Here is a 23,246-nt window from a genome sequence, read left to right as displayed (position 1 = left end):
CCCCGACATTTACACCCTACTCTTACATCAGTTTGAGGGGTAATCAGGGGGGTAATTTCAACTCGGGGATAAGAGCTTACCAAGAGAAATTGGCAAAACTTGACCAATATCGGCAGAAACATGAAACATCAAACGTTCTTCATATACCAGATATATCTGATGTTTCAATTTTCTGGCAACATGAGTCAAGTTTTGCGACAACTTTCAAGATCCTGCATGTCCTAGCAATGTTTATCAAGTTTTTTTTTGTTTCCCTGCGTAACCCGAGGAGAACCTGAGAGAGCCATAATGTGGGTAAATATTTAAATTTTGTTTGTTTAGGTGTGTGTGACGGAGCGTGATGTGTCTTCTATATTTCTGGCTACTAATGAAGATGAATGCATTCTACTTTCTGGACAGGAATACTCTCTCACCTTCGAGGCTTCTGCGCCCACAGGTATGTCTCAACATTATTTTTAATCAGACACACAAATATTTAGTCAGTTAAATTAATTTTTGATTTTGACGTAACAATCGAAAGGCACCTCGGCGATGCAAATAGCGTGAAAGATGTAGTGGCAAAAACAGCTGTCCAGAGTTTTCAAAAATCATCCGGGTCGATGATTTTCCCAAAAATAATACGGAAAAGAGCGGGAGTAGGGTAAAAAGACTTTTGCGCCGCTAGTTCTCCTTTATTAAAAACAATTAGAGGTGAATTAAGGATGAAATCTCGGCCAGGGCAGTCAAAAAATATCGTTGTCTGATGAAAGTGGCCAAAACAGTGTTTTTGTATTTGGTCTGATTTTTAGCTCATCCAATGAGCGGGGAGATATCAAATTATTGAAAACAGGTGCGAAATCGATATTTATGATTTGTGATTGATATCTAACTCTTAATTATCAACTCACCGTTATTCGTAACTCAGCTTCTTAATTCAGAATTGGAAACTTCGAAAAATACACAAATAAAAGTAGACTCGTTAGCACTAAACACATGCATGAATAAAAATTTTGAATGGCCACATTCGCAAATGGTTTTGTGATCTTCATATAAATTTTGAATTGCAATTTGAATTTAAATTTTAAACTGTTACTGAGGACAGAACTCTATTTTTGCTACTCAAAAAACAGCAGGGCCGTCACAGGTGATATTTTCAATATGTAATTTACAACTTCTAAATCTGCATTAAGACAACAGAAACATTCGAGATTATAACCATCCAAAATTCAAATTTGCTCACGTGTTCTGCATTACTTAGATTAATTTCAGTTTGACTTTGAATTAAGAAAGCCTTCCAATTAAACTGAATTAATAGATGTTAACTGCCCAAAAAATTTATTGAAAATTTAGTTGCCTTATTGTCAGTTTTTTTTAGTTATCAGTTACGACTTGGTCTGTTCAATTCATTTCACGAAACAATTAATTAACGCCGTTTTCTCTGAAACAATTGGGTGCTTACAATCATTGTACATGAAAAATGAGAAAAAAAGCAATTTCTTATGTTTGTCCAGCATACCCCTGCTTTAACCCTTTTGTTTTTGCGAGTCGCTTGTCAACACCAACACTAACTGTTAAATGCAACAGAGACAAAGAAACTTAAAAAAATTCGCCCAAAAATTTGGAATTTGCCTGGAATAAATTTTGCGTCCCAAAACGCCACACTATGAATAATTTGCGGGCGTAACATTATTACTAAATTGTCGATTAAAATTTATTTCTTGAAATGCCTAAACTGTGGAAATGTACTCTCAAACAAGAAATGGCTGGTCATTACGAGGGTCCAACATTTACAAATTTCAGATTCATTTCACTCAGTTTTAACTCTGGTTTCCACATTTGATCTTAAAAAAACTTTAGAAGTTGAATGTGATCACTTATACTTAATCTTCTTGATTGATTGGTGAGTCCTAGCCACTCAATTTGATTTGAAATTTATCTAATAACGGCAGTCACGCTGATGGGACAATAGATCAAAAGGACAATAGATTGAAAACAGAAAAAAAATTGGACAATACATCGCAAGTTATTCTCTATTCTCATTGGCTGAAGTTAAGCATTATTTGAAAACTTGAAAGTTACCGCATTTGACTATGCTTTGCGAGCCATGGCCATCCGTTAGCTGCCCGTGGGACCTGGTATGAATCTATCACAACTGAACAAAGTATTGCGACCGAATATATGTGAGCGCTTAAATCTGATTGGCCAATACGCCATTTAAATATTTGAGTTTTTGATCTATTATCCCAATTTCTGCCTCCGATCTGGTATCAATTGTTCTATTGTCCTAGCAACGTCAGACATAAAAGTTAATAGGATCAGATAACGGAAATTCAGTTTGCTTCTGTGTTTTTTTTTATTTTTTTGTAAAGAACTGAAATTTGAAATAATTAATGTTGTTCAACAATTGATTTTTTGTCGGTTTTTGAATAACTGTCGGAACTTATAATTTCTCAACATTGAATAATATTTGGTATATTGTCAAGCCTTGAATTTATTAGCCGTAAAACATTTAAAAACTTGTTTTTGTATATTTGTTTTAATTTCGCTTTTTGAATAGTTATTTTTGCTTTTTGAATGGTTATTTTCGCTTTTTAATGGTTTTCGCTTTTATATGAAATAGTTTGTCATAAAAAGCTTCAGATGCTAACCTAAGCCAAAACCCAAGCTATTTTTCAGTAAATAGTTCAAATGTTTGAAATAAATAGAAATTAATCAAATTCTGCAAACCATTCTATAACCCGTAAAATAACGCAACATAACTACTCCAGAGGAATATGCATTGTTAGTTGATTGAGGCAACAGTTGTCTTTGAACATGAACTACAAAAAGTGATCAAACTCAAAACTAACTTCTGCAAATATAATTCTACCCACCGAATAATAGCAGAATGTTGCAGAAAAAAATTTTTATTTCGTATCAAAATCCCCAAAATGCGCTGAAAAATTAAAACATATAGTCAGATTTAAAAAAAATGAGAGGTTGAATTGGCTGATTTTGTGTTTAATCATAAGCAATACACTCATAATTGCATGTTTAAAGATTCAAAACTATTTCAAACGATCAACTCATTCATTTCTTGGAAAACAGCTGCATTTAGTGAGTATATAGACTGACACGTGTCACTTTTTTCCTCAAAACACGTTAATAAGATTTTAGTTAGGTAGAAACCAAGGAAAACCTTATTGGTAAAAAAAGCATTGCATAAAGTCCCTCTAAGTACCAAATGCGGATTAAAACGCCATATTGCAGATTATCATTTACGATTATCTTGGCTCTTTAGAAGTTTAAATTGATAACAAAACCCGCACCTTTGATTTCGACTAACTGGAACACATTTCGGTGGAAAATAGTTGCAAAAGATTAGTTCGCTAAAAGACCTATTTGCCCAGTAATGTTTGTTACGAGCATTTCGATGCTATCGATAAACTTATTTTAAGGCTTCTTTTTCTTTGACACACCACATTTGGAAATAGATTGTGTCTGCTGTTCTTTTAACCTCTTATGTTTTAGTGGAAGTCATTGGACTACTAACTTTACTTTCACTTCTCAGCCACTCTCTGCTATTCTCATTTTGAGCTGAAATTGCTGTGTTGTACAATCTACATCAATCTACACGTCATCTTCCGGTTCTCGTCGTGACCAAAATTGATACGCGTGAAAATTGATGAACAAAATCAATTGCACAATTTTCTCTATGAAACTCGATCAGATTTAGCCGTACTTTTTATTGCAATTTGTACAGAAAATTTAATTCGATCACTGTTGGGAAATTAGAAACTTTAGCAGAAGAGTGTTTAGAGGCGACAAGGACACTCGGTATTTTTTGTGACCACATGATGGCCAGACCTCTTTCATTTCGTGTAGTAATTCATATTACAAGAAAACAAAATGAAACCTTGAGAATCGTATTAAATATTTTCGACCATAGAAGTCTGCGGTCATCACAAAAAAAATAAAATTTCTATAAACGAGTTAGAAATTTCTGTGTTGAAATTGTTATCGCAAGATTAAACAATCGCTGTTTTAGGTTTCTGCACAGATTAATTAACAATGATACATCTCGGTTGATGAGCGATAGTTTAAATTTTTCCTGCTTCATAAAATTCAGGCAAAATCGGGAATTTAAGAATAACAAAAATGCAATATTTAAGAGCAAATTCTTTCGAGTGCAAATAGAAATTTTGAAGTTTTATGGGACTTTTTGACAAAAAAAGTAACAAATACATTAAACTTCTTAAATTTACGTCCGTGAATATCACGGCGAAAAGTTAATACAGTAACCGTGGATAGCAGTAACAAAAAAATTTTAAGTTTTATCACCCATATACATAAATTAATGAAACCATTCTCCACACCTTTCAGCATTTGAATGTCGATTTGAATGTTCAATTATGCTCAAATATTATTGCTCGACTTTATCTAATAACTTCTTAAGACCCAACTTAGATGCTAAATTGTTCTTGTGATCTATGAGTAGTTGCTAGACATCTGATTGTCTTCTTAATCCGGAAAAATCATTTGCTAGGGAAGTTTCGACGTGTCAACAATTAGACTTTCTGGCATTTTGGTTTGTATAACACGCAATAGATGCGGCAATATTAGACAAGACTGATCGCGTGGACACCTGTTACAATTAGCGTGGACAACAAGTCCCATCTCGTTTCACTGTTGTCCACAATTGTTCAGAAACAGGGATCTTTGAGAATTGTCAATCAAATTTCTATTCTTCTTCAATCAAATTTTAACTACTTTTGCTTTGATAATCGCTTGTCCGCACACATACACATCTTTAATCTCAACGCGCTGCTGTGAATAGCAATCTTCAATTTTGGATTAAAATTACTCAAAATATCTATTTTATTCGTCATATCCATTAACGAATTCGAGTAGATGTTTTATTACGTTACTTATTACGGAAATTTTTGGGAACCTTGGTGAAGCATTGCTTTTATGCATGATAAAAATAGGCATGTCTTAGAACCAAAATCATTATGCTACGAAAACATTTTTGCTAAATGTTTTGTTTGATTAAATTAGGTAATTAAACATTTTGCTCCATCAAGAATTTTGTTAAAATAACAATTGAAACTAATCTACCTTTTAAAAAGTCAAAGTGGTCAAATTTCAAGAATTTTTCCATGAAGTGCAAGTTGATCACATTTCACATTCTTTTGCAGCTATCCAAAACCATAATTTACTCACTTTCTGGGCTACAGTAGAAAAGCAACAAACGCTTGAAACATACCCGGCAGATTGCCGGAAAATAGCCGCCGTTGATTCCAATAAGCATGATTAGGATTGAAAGAATAGAAGATATTGAAAAAAAGATTTTTTGTACAAAAACATTTTTTAAGTCCGATTTATTTTGATGGCATTTCGTAGTTGAACATACTTCTGTTTCTTAGAGAGAGCCTACAGGGTTACTATCAATACCAATAAGCATTAGAGATGGTAACTAAGACTTAAAGGAACGATGTTCAAATAGCGGGAATCTAAAATTGGGCTTTATGGGTTTATCCCGTTTCTACTTCTGACTTCAATTTTTTATACTGACTCTGTTCATTTTGAATTGCTTTGCTGAGCAACTGATGTCAAATTCACTCTTAGCAAAATGAGAGAAGAGAGAAACTAGCCTAGAGAAGTTGAAAAGATTTCACGCAAAATGTCGAAAAAGCGGCAAAATGGTAAAGCGAAAAAAAAGTTCGGCGGCTATTAATAACATACCCAGCAGATTGCCGGAAAATAGCCGCCGTTGATTCCAATAAGCATGATTGGGATTGAAATAACAGAAGATATTGAAAAAAATTTTTTTGTACAAAAACATTTTTAAGTCCGATTTATTTTGATGGCATTTCGTAGTTGAACATACTTCTGTTTCTTAGAGAGAGGCTACAGGGGCTACTATCAATAACAATAAGCATTAGAGATGGTAAATAAGACTTATAGGAACAACGTTCAAATAGCGGGCATCTAAATTTGGGCTTTATGGGTTTATCCCGTTTCTATTTCTGACATCCATTTTTGTACTAACTCTGTTCATTTTGAATTGCTTTGCTGAGCAACTGATGTTCAAAATCACTTTTAGCAGAATGAGAGAAGAGAGAAACTAGCCTAGAGAAGTCAAAAAGATTTCACGCAAAATGTTGAAAAGGCGGCAAAATGAGGTAAAGCGAAACATTTTTTTATTCGACGAAGTAAAAAAACATAGCAGGACAAGTCCTGACGTACAATTCAAAGAACTTTCATTGACTTAACAGAAAAACTAGACCTAGAATGGACTATGAGTGAATTGAGAAAACCATTTTAAAAAAATCAGATAAGAAATAAGAAAAAAACAAAAAAACAATGTCAAAATGCCGCATGTGAACAAAAAAACCACTAGCGAGATATGAAAATTTAATTCAAAAAAAAACTAGGCCTAGAATGAGCTGTGAATGGATTGGGAAAACCATTTAGAAAAAAATCCGATCCAAAAAATCGAAAAAACAGTAAAAATCAGAGTGAAATTGCCGCATGTGAACAAAAAACCACTACCGAGAAACCGAATTTTTGTTCAAACACCATTTTCGCACTCTACTTTAAAATTAGAGCGAAAAAAATTCACGCCGCAAAACCACTTGCTTTTTCGCTCCATTTCCTGTTTCGACGTGACCAAAATCACTACTCCAATTTGACTTCAAAAATCATGAAAATGTGTGAACAGATCTTAAAAAAAAAGACAGCGCCCCAATAGAATTCAAATTCTTTGAATTGTAAAAAAATAGGAGCGCTATAATAGCCGGCTGAGATGAGGGCGGCTATTAAAAAGACAATTATATAGTAATATATGTACTGAAGTGTAAACAAGGAACACTCAAAATAGAAAAAGGCCGGAAAGAATTAGTGGACTGAATTTTCAGACAGTCTACTATGATCAAAATTTGTTGTGAATGTTGAAAAGCGCGAAAGTTGATGTCAAAACAAAACAAGGAAATTCGCAAATCAAGTACGCGAAGCAATAAATGCATCAGTATTTTGAGGCTTCGAAGACACACTTGCTACTTTAACTTTAACGAAAATCTAATATCCAGGCTGTTCTCATATTAGCTGTCAAGCGAGGGGAGAGGGGTATTGATGGACAAGAAGGGCGTACAATTCGCCAGGGGTAGGGTTTGACGGGGGGGGGGGGGGTCAAATCTAGAGGGGGTTCAGGTCTCCTCAAAACGGTTTCGGTGAATCGGATACTTAGAGACTAGTAAGGCGTACGGGTACGTCTCTAAAAGAGTTGCCAAGTCACTTACTGCTCTGTGGGCTTTACCGGTTTATCCTGTTTTTGATGAAAAATTTGAAGGGTCAGATGAAAAACCGGTTCAGACAAAAATTCCATTGAAATAGAATAACTTAGTTTGAGAGCAATTTATCGTGTAATCATAAACCGTCTCACACGTCAGATGAAATGTTTTCAAACGACAGGCGCGGCAATTTAATTTAGAGGGAACTGTCGTACAATTTTCTTATTGATTCAAAATACGAGAAGAGGGAATTGAACGCGCTAACTCCTACCTCCTGCATGACAGTCCGCGATCCTAACAACTAAGATACTCTTTTATACTCCCACCTTGCAATCGGCTTGTAATTTTAGAGTAAGAGCAATTTAGATCACACAAAAGTAGGAAATCAAGCGAGAAAAAACCGTTACACACGTTTACAATAATTGCTTCAAACTTCGTTTGAGAGCAACTGAACTATTTTCTTCAAAGTATTTCAATTCACATTTATCGCGTTACGGCATAGAATTGTTGTTAACTCTGAACCTAAAAGTCCACATACTACATTTGCCATTATTACAACAGTTTAGTCAATTCAAGTCAAACGAGGTTTCGGTTCCATTTGCTCGGGTTAAGATTTGTGCTGGGGGACTACTGACAGTCGTTGCCTTGAAGTACATTTCATTCTATTCGATGGCTTATTTGATGATCTTTCCTGATTTGGGATTGTGGTAGTAAGTCTTCCTTGTTTTGAGTATTGACCACTTTCTCATCTTAAATGCGTATGCAAAAACACCGCAAATACCCGTCAGTGTGATGGCCTAAAACAAAAAAGACCTCGTCGACTAAAACATGGAAACGCAAGGGGAAGGGGGTCGAGCGCGCTGGGTTACGGGTGCAATGCTGTGCAGGGGGTGGGGATTGGGGCGAAAAGTCAACTGGGTCAGACGAGAAATCGGTTGAGCGCAAAATTGCATTAAAAAAAGAGCGAGTGACTAAAAAAATGCTTTATACTTCCTTTGAGAGCTAATACTATAGCTGATGTATAGATGGAACAGGGGCAAAAGTCAACTACCCCTATCCCATCTCTCCAACAATCACTTTACGCTTCAACTTTTTCAAATGTTTCCTTTTTAATTTGCATCTATAATGGCAATTTTAATGTTTTTTTTGGTTCCATAATCAAATTAACTTCTAGTGCCTTCAAAGAAATTTTCTCATTTTTCTCCGCTGTACGTAATCAAAAAGCAAAAAATGTGACCGAAAAACAACGGATCTCGCATATACATTCCCATATTTTAAAAAAAATTAAGAACAAAAAGAAATTCACATGCACTTTTTAAAATGTCGAAAGTCTGCAGTGCCAGAACTGAAAATGCCAGAAGTTTCATACTTCGCCAGAAGATGACTTCCGTTGACTTTCGTCATTTTAAAACGTGCGCATTTCGTGTTTTAAGCATGGTTAAGTGATTCTACAGACGTCACATCGAAATTCTGTTTTAATATCTCGAACAGCTTCGCGGTTCTCGATAAACGCCAAAGTTCTCAGTGACTTCAAGCAGAGTCTCGTATCCATCACTTAAAAGCTGATAACTCAGCTGTGGAGAAAAATTGACGTTATAAACGAATAAAAGTTCTGTATAGTAATCGACTGCCTAATACTCTGGGTGATCAGCCCGGGTACCACAATGCACTAATAATCGACTACTGTCTGCAATATTACCTTGATGAACATTCGTTTTCTATCGTTGAACTCTGGCTCCGCAGACCACCTCAGAAAGGTGACCACGTCTTTGGCCAATTGGGACTGCGTTGCTGGTGTTCCTAGCAAACACAAAATAACATATGATTAATATGTACAACTAAGGTATGCCATATGGATTCTCATTACTTCTTAAATATGATGTAAATAACTTCTCTTACCTAATTTGTGCTATTAATTTGTGCTCAATCAAAGGAAATTCATGTCTGCTCCTTTCCTGTCGAGAAAAATGCAGGCAGCATATTTTTCGAAAGCTGCAGCAGTACATTTTTTTGTAACTTTCACCAAAATTTTCAGATGAAAGACAGAAAAAAACACATTGATGTGCGCCTTCACAAAACTATAAACATAAACCGGCTAATGTCGGAAGAATTGCTCTCGAACGACAGGTGGTGGAAAAACATTTGACTCCACCGGGATTCGAACCATTGACCTCCCGCTTCATAACCATATGCACTGCCGACCGTGCTTCACTTCGGAGTGAGAGCAGTAGAGATCACTCACAGAAGAACGAAAGCGTGAAAAAGTCACTTGAGAAGTCAAAGTATGTGCTAGAAGAAAAGCGCAAAATGGTCAAATGAAAACTTTGCCTAAAAAAAGACCAACACGTTTACAATAATTGCAATGAACTTCGTGCAAGAGCAATTAAAAATGGGCTCTGTAATAACAATGGCAGTCTTCAAACTGAAGCTATTAATTTTTATCAGAAACTGCATGATAATAAGGTCACAGGATTTTCAGCTGAAAAGCGTAGATAGAATAACACACCCGGCAGATTGCCGGAAAATAGCCGCCGTTGATTCCAATAAGCAGGATTGGGATTGAAAGAATAGAAGATATTGAAAAAAAAAAGATTTTTGTACAAAAACATTTTTTAAGTCCGATTTATTTTGATGGCATTTCGTAGTTGAACATAACGTACTTCTGTTTCTTAGAGAGAGAGGCTACAGGGGCTAATATCAATACCAATAAGCATTAGAGATGGTAACTAAGACTTATAGGAACGAAGTTCAAATAGCGGGCATCTAAAATTGGGCTTTATGGGTTTATCCCGTTTCTACTTCTGACTTCAATTTTTTATACTGACTCTGTTCATTTTGAATTGCTTTGCTGAGCAACTGATGTTGAAAATCACTTTTAGCAGAATGAGAGAAGAGAGAAACTAGCCTAGAGAAGTCAAAAAGATTTCACGCAAAATGTTGAAAAAGCGGCAAAATGAGGTAAAGCGAAACATTTTTTTATTCGACGATGTAAAAAAAAAAATAGGAGCGCTATAATAGCCGGCTGAGAAGATGAGGGCGGCTATTAATAAATTGAATGGTGTGGTATATAAAATTAGTATTGCTAGAAGTAGTTTTGTTCTTGGCTATGAATAGGTTCTATATTTAACATTCAATAATCAATTAAAATACCGCTGTCAATGTGATCATAAAAATTTGCCTTCATAGCCCTCCCGCATTACCGTACAGATGCCATACTGGCGTGGCAATAATTTCTTGAGGCGTCAAATTATTGGGGGATAATGGGAAGTCCTAAAACATAGCTGTCAGATTGCCAGAAACCAGCCGCAAAAGCTTCGAAGATCTGCAGTCCCTAGAAGAAAGTAAAAAAAACCAAAAGAAATTTGTTCTTTTCATTAAGGGCTGAGATGCTAAATTTTGATCAAGAATCTGTATAACTTATTGCTGTTCCTATTAGCTGCTCTTAAATAATCTTCAATAAGAGTGATATACACTCACTTGACCTTATATGTTTAAATGAAATGGTTTTTCAAATTTCAGAGTGAGGGAGTTATTTTTGAGTGTGAGGTAAGTCGTGTGAACAAAAACTTAATCACGCGAATGAAAAAAAAACTCGCTCCACTAAGAGCGAAAAATGACGTCACGCACGCAGTTCAGTTGAAACTGCAAGAACGAATGAACAAAAGGCAGATTTGAACAGATTGCGACGTCATATGGTCGTAACAAAAATCTTGACGAAACTAATCACTTAAATGACATGAAAATAAACAATGAAAACGCATCTGACCAGAAAAGATAAAGCATCTGATAAAAATTTCCTTATAAATTTCAACTGCAAAAAACTATTGGCAAAACAGCATGCGATACGTTTAATTAAACGACTATTATTTGACCGAGAAACAACAAAAAATCAGGTAGAGAGTGGAGGTAAGCGAAAGTAAATGAAGGACAAAAACAGAAAAGTATAATCGCTGCACAAATTCAACAAAATTTAGCCAAAAAATAGATAAATTGGCAATATGCTAAATCGAAACCATTATTTTGAACAATTTTTAATTACTAATTCCGTGCCGATTTACACAAAAAAGCGAAGAACGAAAAAAACAGAAGTTTGTATTGTATTGTTTTTCATTGAAAGGTGAGTCTAGCTTTCAGCTACTTCCACTATCACAGCTCGAAAAATTTTGAAAGAGATTGAACAGTAAACACATAAACCGACTAAAGTCGACAGAATTGCTCTTGAACAACAAGCGAGGCAATTTTACTCTGGGCTGTAGCCTAGATAAATTTCTTCTTAAGGGTGCAAAAAGTTTACCACGCCGGGATTAGAACCATTGACCTCCCGCTCCCCGACCAGCACTGCCCAATCGGCTATCAGGCCTATGTTCTTGCTATGCTGCTATGTTAAGCTTTACTTCGGAGTGAGCAATAGAGATCACTCAAAAATGAAGAACGAAAGCGTGAAAAAGTCACTTGAGAAGTCAAAGAATGTTTTAGAAAAGTTTTCGTTCAAGAGCAATTAAAAGTAGCGACAAGCACAAAATTAGAAGAAATTAGCAAAATGACGCGAAACAGACAAATCCGCAAAATCTACATAAAAATTACTAAATCATCTTTACCAATACAACTCAAAACAAAAATCAAAACAATCAAACGGCAACAGAAAACTAATTTTGAACCATAGAGCTCCCCAAATGCTTATAATTGTTTTAATATTACGAGAGCACAATCAAATCCCGCACAAGGGATTAAAACAAGAAACTTTAAAACCACTATCAAAACAACCTTAAACATAATACCTGTAAAACAAAAAAATTAAGAAAAAACTGTTTTGAAAAAAGCCGCAAAAATTTTGCTCGCTTACAGAATTTTTTTTCAAACCTCGAAGTTCTCGCTCTGGAAAATAGGTACGAGTTCTGACGTTCTCTTTTCGCTCCACTCGTCCATTTTGTTCAGCACTCAAACCACTCCAAATTTTTTCACGCGTTTCATTTCCTGCTTGAAATTCACTCCAATAAACTTCTCTAATACTCCTCTTCGAGTCGTAATAAAAAGACAGCGCCCCAATACAATTAAAATTGTTTGAATTGCAAAAAAGAGAAAGCCAATAGTAGCCTCAGCTATCGCTTCTCGGCTATTTAAAACATAGCTGGCAAATTGCCAGAAAATAGCCGCAATAGCTTCATAGTTCTGTAGTCTCAAAAAGAAGGTAAAAAAGACAGACCAAAAAAGAAACTAAAGGAAGAAAGTAAAAAAAAAACCAAAAGAAATTTATTCTTTTCATTAAGGGCCGAGAAGTTAAATTTTGATTAAGAATCTGTATAACTTATTGTTGTTTTTATAAGCTGCTCTTAAATAACCTTCAATTAGGGGGGCACGCACTCACTTGACCTTATCTCTTTGAATTAAAGCACAGAAAAGTCAATTTCAGAGTGCGGAAGTCATTTTTAAGAGTGAGGTAAGTCACGTGTGACCAAAAAATTAACTACGCGAATGAACAAAAAACAATCTCAACTAAGAGCAAAAAAATGACGTCAGGCACGCAATTCAGTTGAAATTGCATGAAAGAATGAACAAATGCAGATTTGAAGTGGTTGTGACGTCATATGGTCGTAACAAAAATCTTGACGAAATAAATAAAAAACCAAGAGAAGGCCAATAATAGCCTCAGCTATCGCTTTGCGGCTATTAAAAACATACCCGGCAGATTGCCGGAAAATAGCCGCCGTTGATTCCAATAAGCATGATTGGGATTGAACGAATAGAATATATTGAAAAAAAAAAGATTTTTGTACAAAAATATTTTTAAGTCCGATTTATTTTGATGGCATTTCGTAGTTGAACATACTTCTGTTTCTTAGAGAGAGGCTACAGGGGCTACTATCAACACCAATAAGCATTAGAGGTGGTAACTAAGACTTATAGGAACGACGTTCAAATAGCGGGCATCTAAAATTGTGCTTTATGGGTTTATCCCGTTTCTACTTCTGACTTCTCAATTTTTTATATCGACTCTGTTCATTTTGAATTGCTTTGCTTAGCAACTGATGTTCAAATTCACTTTTAGCAGAATGAGAGAAGAGAGAAACTAGCCTAGAGAAGTCAAAAAGATTTCACGCAAAATGTCGAAAAAGCGGCAAAATGGTAAAGCGAAAAAAAGTTTGACGAAGTAAAAAAAAAATACGAGCGCAATAATAGCCGGCTGAGAAGATGAGAGCGGCTATTAAAAAACTATATAAAAGGTCAATTACCGTCTGAGTACTCAATGATCTCATTGTAGAGAGGAGGAGCCATTGAGATCCAGTTGCCAGGCATGTAAGCATTGAAGTACTGGTCCTCGTGTGGCTCTACACCAGCAGGGGGGTCGTAATACCCAGTCAACAGGGCAAAGATGTAGTCTTCGTTGCCATGCCTGCAAAATACATTTCACGCATCAACAAGACAAACGCACAAAACGACCTCGATTCATCATCCATCTAAAATTATTAAAATTGTAACATGATGTCTTGTTCTTTAATTATTTACTGTTTACACTCTTTTCATTGGTGCGATTGCATTTGAAACCGTAATGCACAATGCAAACTCTTTCCCAGATCTGATAGTTTTAGAATTTTTTTGTCAGCGGGTAGATTTTAAGTCAAATGGATAAACTCTTCGTCCAGTACATGTCAAAATGACTGATCAAAATTTAATCCTGCTAACTTCAATTGATCTTTGTGACTATTAATGCAAAAGCGGTGTTAAAAAATAGTCTATTTGAAATTGCCCGTTTCTTAAATCTTATATCTACAAATACCAACAAGAAAAGAAACAGGCCTCGACAATCAACTACAGTTCCCAGATTTTTGTTCAACATGAGACGTACTCTTATAGTTATATAGGTTACCTGGCGTTAACAATTAGGGATAAATCTGGGGGGTATGCGCCATTGTTGGCATATCTGGCTGCCTCCTCATTGGGAAAGGCATCTGGGAATCTGTCACTGAGTTTTCCCGGTCTGGTAACTGGGTTGCCCTGGTCATCGGGATCACTGTCCACAACATTGATGGCTGCAGCCTCCTCCTGTGTAATTATAACAAACAATGGTTGATTGCAGCCAATCACGATACACAAATCTAATAGAAACGGAATCAAACATAGCCGTAAAAGTCTTTATTGTTATTAGACGATGTTACTTTTGTTGTTGTTGTTGTTGCCAGACCACCAGAACTAATGATATGGAAACAATTCGCTCATTGCTTTTTTGAACAAATGAACGGTGTCCCAAAAGACGGATATCTTTCGTTTCCGACCTCGGACAGCTTAGCGGGACAAAACTTCTCCGCCCACTACGCACGCGCTATTTTTTACCTGGTAACGTCTTTAGTAACGCGAGGGGGGAGTTAATAGCTCAAACGGCATGGGGGTCAAAAACAATAGATTTAACTTTTTTTAATTCAATTCTTTCAACAAGAGGCTAATATATTGGGTGATATTGGGTGTAACTAAACCTTTGATAGTATTTAGAGTAACTGACCCTTGCTTCGTCTTCTGTGTGTGTCTTCTCAACCAAGTTCCTATAGCACATGTACTTCATTGAGTGACATGCAGAACACACTTGCTTGTACACCTCATAGCCACGGCGAACACTGAAAAACAATCAAAAATACGCACGTTCACTTCTTGAAATATTTAGTCGCTAGTTTCAAAACGCCAGCTCTCAGCAGTGCGAGATATCCCTACATACAGTGAGATTTAAAAACTTCCGTGTTCAAGTTTCAAGCAAGGTTACGAGACGAAAGTCACTTCGATATTCTCAACTACACCTCAAACCGCTAAATCGACGAATGCCAGATATTTTCAGAGACTTCATCAGACTCACGTAGCCTATATATAACCAAACTGCTATTTTCCAAATTCCTGGAAACGGATATCGTTGTCTTAATGAGACTCTAGACGCAACTGCTACTAATATTTTTTTTATTATATTATTAAACCTACTTTTATTAAACAAGTCAATAATTCGCTCGTTCAGTTTCACACGATAGCAACTGAAGCAACATGGCTAAATTTGAATTTTTATGGCTTATTAATTCGCCGAGCAATCGGCTGTTCAGATAATTTCTGCCACACCTAAAGGTTTGAAAATTGCAACAGCGATTCAACATCCGTTATTAAAGCATGTTTTTGAATAAAAGATATCCATTTTTGCTACCATTCAATAATTCGTCATAACTGAGGAATTAATTTGTCTCTCCTCTTTCAAAGTGCATTTCCCTACTAAATGTGAAGGTTGGAGAGGAAGTTAAATCAAATGTTGTGGGTTGCGGAAGCCCCACCGAAGCTATACAACCTGATTAGATAATGAATCATCGCCCTAACGACCATAAAACTACCCATTCTATTTATAGAACAAAGTACAGTAACATTATCTATTGAAAAATACTAGCTGGTATGGAACGAAAAAAAGTCTCCAAGATTTCCCAAAAATACAGATCTGTTTATAATGTAATCAAAATTTAGCTTGTGCATCAAAAAGTCGATTAATCTGCAGTTTATCAGGCAAATATATGTTTAATATCAAAAAAACAACAATTGACTCTTCAAACACACAAAATACGCAAAATTGCAGATGCGTGAATTAAAGTTAAAAAAGTAATTATAAACAAAAAAATGAAATGACTGAATAAAATACTTAGTCAGAAAATCGGAAGGCCGATATACAAATTGTTGCATAGGAATAAAAGCTGCCATTTGCCGTTAAAGATCTTAGCCTTACCAATATCATTTTCCTGTTGTCACGACAAATTTTTGAGATATCAGGAGTTTGATTAAAAATAATAATAGACCGAAAAACAGACAGAGTTTGTTTTAATTTTTTATCCTAAAACGGTCTGCGTTTAGCTTAACATGCAAACATTGCTGTTTAATTTTTAAAGTGAGTAAAATTTCGACTGCGGAAAAATCTATTGAAATTTCAAAGTAACTAACAACTGAATTGACAATCAACTTGGGCATCTTATAACTGAGGTTATAACTACGGCTGTTTATTCTATCATTTTTCTCCCCAAATCATTCCTCTAAAATCTGAACAGACTTTCAATATAGTTTTCAATTATGCTTTAACGGAAGAATTGCGCTTCACAGCACAAAGCGGAGACTAGTAAGTTTCCTAGAGATCTGCTCAGTGACTTAATGCACACGGGCTTTAAGAAATATACTCCCTTTTCTTTAAACTCAAGGTCACCAAAATTTGTTGTTCAGACAAAAAAATTGGCAGTATGAAAAACCACAAAAAATACCAGCATGACTGATAATTGCTAGATTTCGTGAGAGCAATTACAAAGCAATTAGTGACTAAAATAGTAAAAAAGCAACCAAATATCGAGTTTCAAAAAGAACGCCATAGCTATTGCTTTTCCCATCTAAAATTCAAGCAAAAACATCAATTTAAAAGATGTCTAGCAATGGTTCTAAAAAAGACGAATTCTTTCTCTCATTTGCTCAACTAATTTGGAAGAGGTAGAAATTTGCTGTCTGCATACCAAACTGTTCCAAAAGTTTTCGTTAGGAACTTTATTGTTCTCTCGACACCCTAGACGCTGATAGAGAATATCAAAGCCACTTTGTTGAAACCATTGTTCCAATTTTTTGAAGAAAATCAGGGCACATATACAACATAATAATAATAATAATAAATTGTTTCCATCAGTCAATAAGTAGCTTTTCACAATTACTTGTACAAATACAATCACATATTTGACTGTGGGAGAGCACTATTGGGCCGATGGCCCGTTCTCAAGTGTCTCGTTCAGTTTATCTGGATGAAAGTGATTCAAAATGAAGAAAGAAAAAAAAAGAGGAAGCACTATTTTTGAAGGTAGCATTAAACCTAGTGAAAACATTATTCTGGTTATGGAACGCCTTTGAGTTGTGATATTAAAACTCATACAACAGTCTGACTATGTCCTCATTACCCAAAATATAATTATCTAGAAATTGATGACAGAAATTTTTTGTTTCGGCAGTAGACATATTTTCAATCTTTTCTATTATTTCATCATCGTAACCTAGAAGCATTCTTAAGACTCGCCTTATCCTAACTATTATTGAAAAACTGAAATAGATTTTTACCTTGAGTTATTTTGTTTTTAATCAACCGCTTGCTTTTTTAAGGCAATTTTGCATTGAGAAACCCTTTGAAATAGGTGAAATATTACATTGTCCCCTTATGTTTTTTAGTGTCTGCTTAAGCACCTCATAGGCATGTAACTCCGAGGCTAAATAGATCCTATGTTTTACTCTTTCTTCGTAAGTGCTTTCAAACTTTTTTCGATGAAAAATTAGCCGCACGATACGTTTGATAACTTTGTCTATTTCCCTAATAGTTGTGATTGTTGTTGACCCGTATATCAGGACTCCGTATTGTACTATTGGCTGTATGTATGTTTTAAACGCTTTTATCATCTGTGATTCTCTCGAAACATTTCTTAGTTTATAAAAGATAGAACAATTCGACAAAAGTTTTGTGACCACATGCTTTGAGTGCTTTGTGAAACGTAGATCATTATCTATCGTGATGCCCAGGTATTTGAAACTTTGTTTTTCTTCAATTTTAGTGTTTTTTATAAATGTTCTTGACACAACATTTTTTTGATTTTTCTTTACAAAAAGCATGCTTTTTGTTTTTTCCTTGTTCAGTGTTAGTTTATTTTTTATGAGCCAATCATTGACGTTATCTAGTGCTCTGTCGTGATCATCGTCAATTTTCGATGCAGAACTTCTGCTCTTCACAACAGTGTCATCGGCGTATAAAATAACATTTGATTTTTTCTGGGACAAACTTAAGTCATTCATGTAGATAATAAACAACAGTGGGCCAAGAATTGATCCCTGTGGCACGCCTAGTTCTATAAGATTCAGTTTGGACTTTTTATCTCCAATTAAAGTATATTGCGTTCGTTTGGACAAATATGATTTTAAAATGTTGTATATTGGACCACGCAGACCATATCTATAACACTTTTGCAGTAAAATCTTGTGATCGACAGTATCAAAAGCTTTCTTTAAGTCTAGAAAGGTGCATTTGGTTTTTTCACTGTTGTTGTGGAGATTTGATCTTATTTCCTCTATTAAGGTTGCAATGGCATCGACTGTGCTCTTCCCGTGCCTGAAGCCAAATTGTGAATCTGAGAGAATTTCGAAAACGTTTAGGTAGTTTTGAATTCGATCAAATATAATCCGCTCAAAGACTTTCCCTATAATTGGTAGCAACGAGATGGGCCTGAAATTTGATGGGTCATCTTTATTTCCATTTTTGAAGAGTGGTATAACTTTTGCTATTTTCAAACTCTCTGGGTATTGTCCAAGTTCTATGCATCTGTTAAACAAGAGTTGTAAAGGAGCTGTTAAGCAGTCAGAAACTTTTTTAATGAAAAAATAGTTCAAGTTATAGCAATCAAGACTAAATTTGTTTTTACAGTTGTTGATAGCGTACATTACGTCATTTGCAGATATCCATTTTAGAAACATACTTTGACTCTGGTTTTCTATCGTAACGGCACTTCTTGTTAAAAATTCTGCATTCAATTTTTTCCCAATGTTTGCGAAGAACTCATTGAACTCATCTACTTTATTTTGCGAGCAGACAACTTTAGAGGACTCTGAATTGCCGGCTAAAGATCTGTAAAGCTCAAAAAAAGATTTTTTGTTTTTTACCGAATCGGTTTTAAGTAGATTTTGATAAAAAGTTTGTTTTTTAGATCTGATGAGAGATTTAAGTTTTTTACAAGTTTTTTGAAAATTTTCGTGAATTTGTGGACTTCCAGTTGTATCTGCCAGTTTCTTAAGACTACGTTTTTTCGTCGCTAAGTTTTTAACCTCATTATCAATCCAATTTTTGTTCTTTTTTTGTGTGCGATATTTTTCAGGAAGGTGACTGTTTAATGCTTCTGTGAGCAATTCGTGAAGTTTTTTGAAGGCTCTGTCAATTGGTAAGAGTACTAAACTACTTCTGTGGACCTCAAATTGATACCTGAGATCCTTTTCGAGTCTTTCTTTTGTAATTGGATTATCTAGGTTATGCCAATTGCGGCTTTTTAGAGCTTTAAAATACTTTTCTGGACTGCCATCGAGGTCAAAAGAACCTTCTACCGTGTGATGATCTGTTATGCTGGTTGATTTAACTTTTGTTTCTATAAAAAAGTTAGAAAATATTGCGTCAATGAGCGTACCTCTGCCATTTGATACCCTCGTTGGGTCGTTATTGCTTGATATACTGAGACCGTTTCCGGCTAAAAGGCTTTTTAAGCTTTCGGCTTTTTTGCTGTTTACTAAAAAAATTCACATTAAAATCCCCACATAGTACGTGTTTTGTTTCTGGGTCAACCATTAGGCTGTCGAGATATCTTTCAACCGTCAAGAAATTGGCTTCATTAGTGCAATTTGGTGGCATGTAAATACATGAGAACCAGATTTCTTCTTTTATGGTTTTGATGGCGACTGTTAGTAGTTGAACGGAATTCGTTTCTAATTTTTTAACTATCTGACAATTTATGTTATTTTTCAAGAAGAATGCAACACCTCCACCTCTTTTTTTACGATTGCTGGATATAATTGTTTGATAACCATTCAAAGAAAAACAGTTATTGTTATAGCTAGGATTTAACCAAGTCTCAGTAAGGCAAACTACTTCAGGTTTCTGAGACATGCTATTAATGTAAACTTCAAACTCGTCTAAGTTCTTAGATACGGATCGAATGTTTTGAAGAACAAATTGGAACTGTACGGGATTACAGATTCTTTTATTTGTCATTGTTGACGTAGAGACACTTTTCGTTATCAATTCCCTGCCATTTGTCTGTTTTTTTTTCTTGTATAAAACTATCAACTATTTTGATATAACAGTGCTTAATTGTTTTTTTTTGATTTGTTGCTTGTCCTTGTCTTTCTGCAGAAAAAATTCAAGACACCTTTAGGCATGAACCCTTTATGGAAAATAAATGCGGTAACATATGATATGAAATCCCATGCAGACTAGATCAAAGTATAGGTTTCATGACTCTCTGGCGTTCATCGAGATCCGGGTAGCGGTTCGAAATTCTAAGCCAGAATGTTTTGAATTGACTTTTGCAGTTTACGTAACCTTGCTTCTTTGAAACTGGAAGTTAACTTCTGGCACTGCAGACTTCCGCCATTTTCAAATATGCACGCGAGTGTTTTAATTCATGTATATAAAAATTCACAAACTGTTATTAAGACAAGCAACCTTTTCATGTCCAGTTGGTCTAGCGGTCCCTTATGGTTCCAGTGAAAGTGGGGCGGGTGGATCTCGAATCCTTCTGCGGCTACAGATCCCACAGCTAATGCTCCCCCAGCAGCCACAACAGCAGAGCCAGCCGCCACTCCAGAGAAAACCCGGTGCCACTTTCTGGCCGAAGATGAAAACCTGCTCATTCTCCTTATTAATGCTCCCAATTATCAAAACCCTCTGAAAAATTGAACAGATTAAGATCAGAGTAGACTAAATTTTCACGAGCCATATACATTTTGAAAATTTTTTGAAGTTAAATGAGGCCGAAGTGTTTCTGAAGCGTTCTGTTGACGATAACATTCAACGATAAAAGTTGTTGAACAATTTTGATTTCTCAGTTTTTTTTAGTTTTTCAAAAATTAATGCTTTAGATTAGGTAAACTTTTTCTAGGTTGGCTTTCTTTATCACAAATTTTTGGCATACTTATTAAATTGCATCTGTTCAAGCTTACAGATTACAGCCAAGAAAACGATTTAGAAGGCAAACAGGAAGAAGAATTTAAAAAACGCTTATGAACATCATGCATGAACGCCACTTTGTTCTTATTACGTCATTAGGGTTTGGCACATTTGTTCTTTAACAGTATTGCAGTTAGCATTTAGCGACTCGATTTTTCCAACCCATCCATGATTGAAATTTATTGGCGGCAAACGTGTTACACCTTCAACCGGAGATGCGACGCCCATGAAACAAAAACGTACAGCTGGTCAATATAATACATTCGTCATGTACAATTTCTATCAATAAACAGGACCGAATGCCAAAATACCCAAAAATATATCCAATATTTTACCCTATTGTTAAAACTATTATAGATACTTTTATGCTAAATATTTTTGATAGTTTTAACAATAGGGTAACAATCGAGAGCAATTTGCCCGATTTTATTCGGTTTATGTTTGTTGGTAGGCATTAACCTTAATTTGGTGTGGTTTTTCAGCGACTATCGTTAAGATTTCAAACAAAAGAGCAAAATAATTGAAAGAATTTTTGTCTGATAACGTTTTTGAAATTGAATGTAAACAAAGAGAACTATATAATTTTTCTTTATTTCGAACTAATCCTTCAGTTAGTAAATGAGAGTTTTTACCAGAATATAACTGCGAAATACTGAAATAAAATTATTCCCAATTAGAAAATGACATTATATCCACTTTATTCCTTTTGCTTTCTTCGTTCAAAAATCCGATTAGCAGTCGGTAATTCAAACATTTTTCACAAAGCCTGCTGTGATACTTTCATTTTTAAGTCCCACAGGCCGGAGAGGTGTGGCCAAATGTACCATTCTTGTATTAAAAACTTGGTAAATATAATTTTTACACACTATATAACTCTTATATCACTCTATTATATATTATCTCTCTATTATAACTATTCTATCACTCTATTATAGATACTTTTATACTAAGTATTTTTGATAGAGTGATAGAAAAGTTATAATAGAGAGATAATATATAATAGAGTGATATAAGAGTTATATAGTGTGTAAAAATTATATTTACCAAGTTTTTAATGCAAGAATAGTACATTTGGCCACACCTCTCCGGCCTGTGGGACTTAAAAATGAAATTATCACAGTAGGCTTTGTGAAAAATGTTTACCGACTGCTAATCGGAATATTGAACGAAGAAAGCGAAAGGAATAAAGTGGATATAATGCCATTTTCTAATTGGGAATAAATTTATTTCAGTATTTCGCAGTTATATTCTGGGAAAAACTATCATTTACTAACTGAAGGATTAGTTCGAAATAAAGAAAAATTATATAGTTCTCTTTGTTTACATTCAATTTCAAAAACGTTATCAGACAAAAATTGTTTCAATTATTTTGCTCTTTTGTTTGAAATCTTAACGATAGTCGCTGAAAAACCACACCAAATTAAGGTTAAAGCCTACCAATAAACAAACCGAATAACTTCGGGCAAATTGCTCTCGAACAACTGTCTAGGCTAGAGAAACATTTATGGCGCAGGGAAGAGTTAGAATCTGACCAGGGAGGGGTTCGAATCCACCAACTCTCGGGAGTCGGGGACATTAGCCACTACGCTACACGAGTTATGTACGGTCGTCCCTCACAAAAATGAAGCGTTAAAAGTCACTCTAGAAGTGAAAGCAAACGAAAAGGTTCTAGACGAAAACGTTCAGGCGAAAATTTTGCATCAAAAGAGACACGTTTACAATGCTTGCTTCAAGCTTCTTCCTCGTTTGGGAGCAATTCAAAACTGTTTGATCCCTTAACCAAAAGAAACGGTTCAATTTTATATTAGAATTTTAAACATAACCGACTAACGTCGGGTCACGGTTTAGTGACCTCAGGGCACTACCTCTTTATCCCGTTTCTGAAGACGGAAGTCAAATGGGTCAGACAAAAAAATCGGCCAAGCGATAAATTGCATAAAGGACAAACAGGATTAAAATAATAAAATAAAAAATAAATTACAAATTACTGATATTAAAATCTTGAAGAACATTCCATTGCAACTATAAACTATGCAATAAAATATTATCAAACCCTAAAGGAAATTCCGGGTCTCTTGAGGCCAGAGAAACCTAAAAAAGACAAAAAATTGCAAGCTTTGAAAACTTGTAATATTAAAAAGTTGAAAATTAATCCATGGACAACGAAACCTTATTATTAACTCCAGTAAACTATTATGAAACCCTAACGGAGGTTTTCTGACCCTTGAGGCTCAAAAAATTTGAATAATGACTATAAATGCCAAAAA

At 35.1% G+C, this 23,246-nt stretch overlaps 1 protein-coding gene and 1 long non-coding RNA gene across 2 annotated transcripts in view; one reads left to right on the top strand and one right to left on the bottom strand.

Annotated features, from left to right (window-relative positions):
- Positions 1-327: 327 nt before the first annotated feature.
- Positions 328-3,767, top strand: LOC142352067 (uncharacterized). The gene is made up of 2 exons (XR_012760992.1): positions 328-436; positions 3,490-3,767. It is a non-coding gene; the product is annotated as an uncharacterized LOC142352067 (long non-coding RNA).
- Positions 3,768-7,706: 3,939 nt separating this feature from the next.
- LOC142351433 (cytochrome c1, heme protein, mitochondrial-like) overlaps positions 7,707-23,246 on the bottom strand; it is a 344,310-nt gene continuing 328,770 nt past the window's right edge. The window contains exons 2-7 of the mRNA XM_075403438.1: positions 20,476-20,699; positions 14,746-14,857; positions 14,116-14,291; positions 13,481-13,641; positions 8,950-9,050; positions 7,707-8,047 (exon numbers count right to left, since the gene is read on the bottom strand). Coding sequence (XP_075259553.1) covers positions 7,925-8,047; positions 8,950-9,050; positions 13,481-13,641; positions 14,116-14,291; positions 14,746-14,857; positions 20,476-20,663 — 861 coding nt within the window. The 5' untranslated portion in view covers positions 20,664-20,699 and the 3' untranslated portion in view covers positions 7,707-7,924. The remainder of the gene's footprint in view (positions 8,048-8,949; positions 9,051-13,480; positions 13,642-14,115; positions 14,292-14,745; positions 14,858-20,475; positions 20,700-23,246) is intronic.

This window comes from Convolutriloba macropyga, chromosome 13 (assembly GCF_964194025.1).
Source record: "Convolutriloba macropyga chromosome 13, txConMacr16.3, whole genome shotgun sequence".
In the NCBI taxonomy this organism is placed as follows: domain Eukaryota; kingdom Metazoa; phylum Xenacoelomorpha; order Acoela; family Convolutidae; genus Convolutriloba; species Convolutriloba macropyga.
Note: the sequence above shows the minus strand (reverse complement) of the source record. Positions and strands in the feature narration are given on the sequence as shown.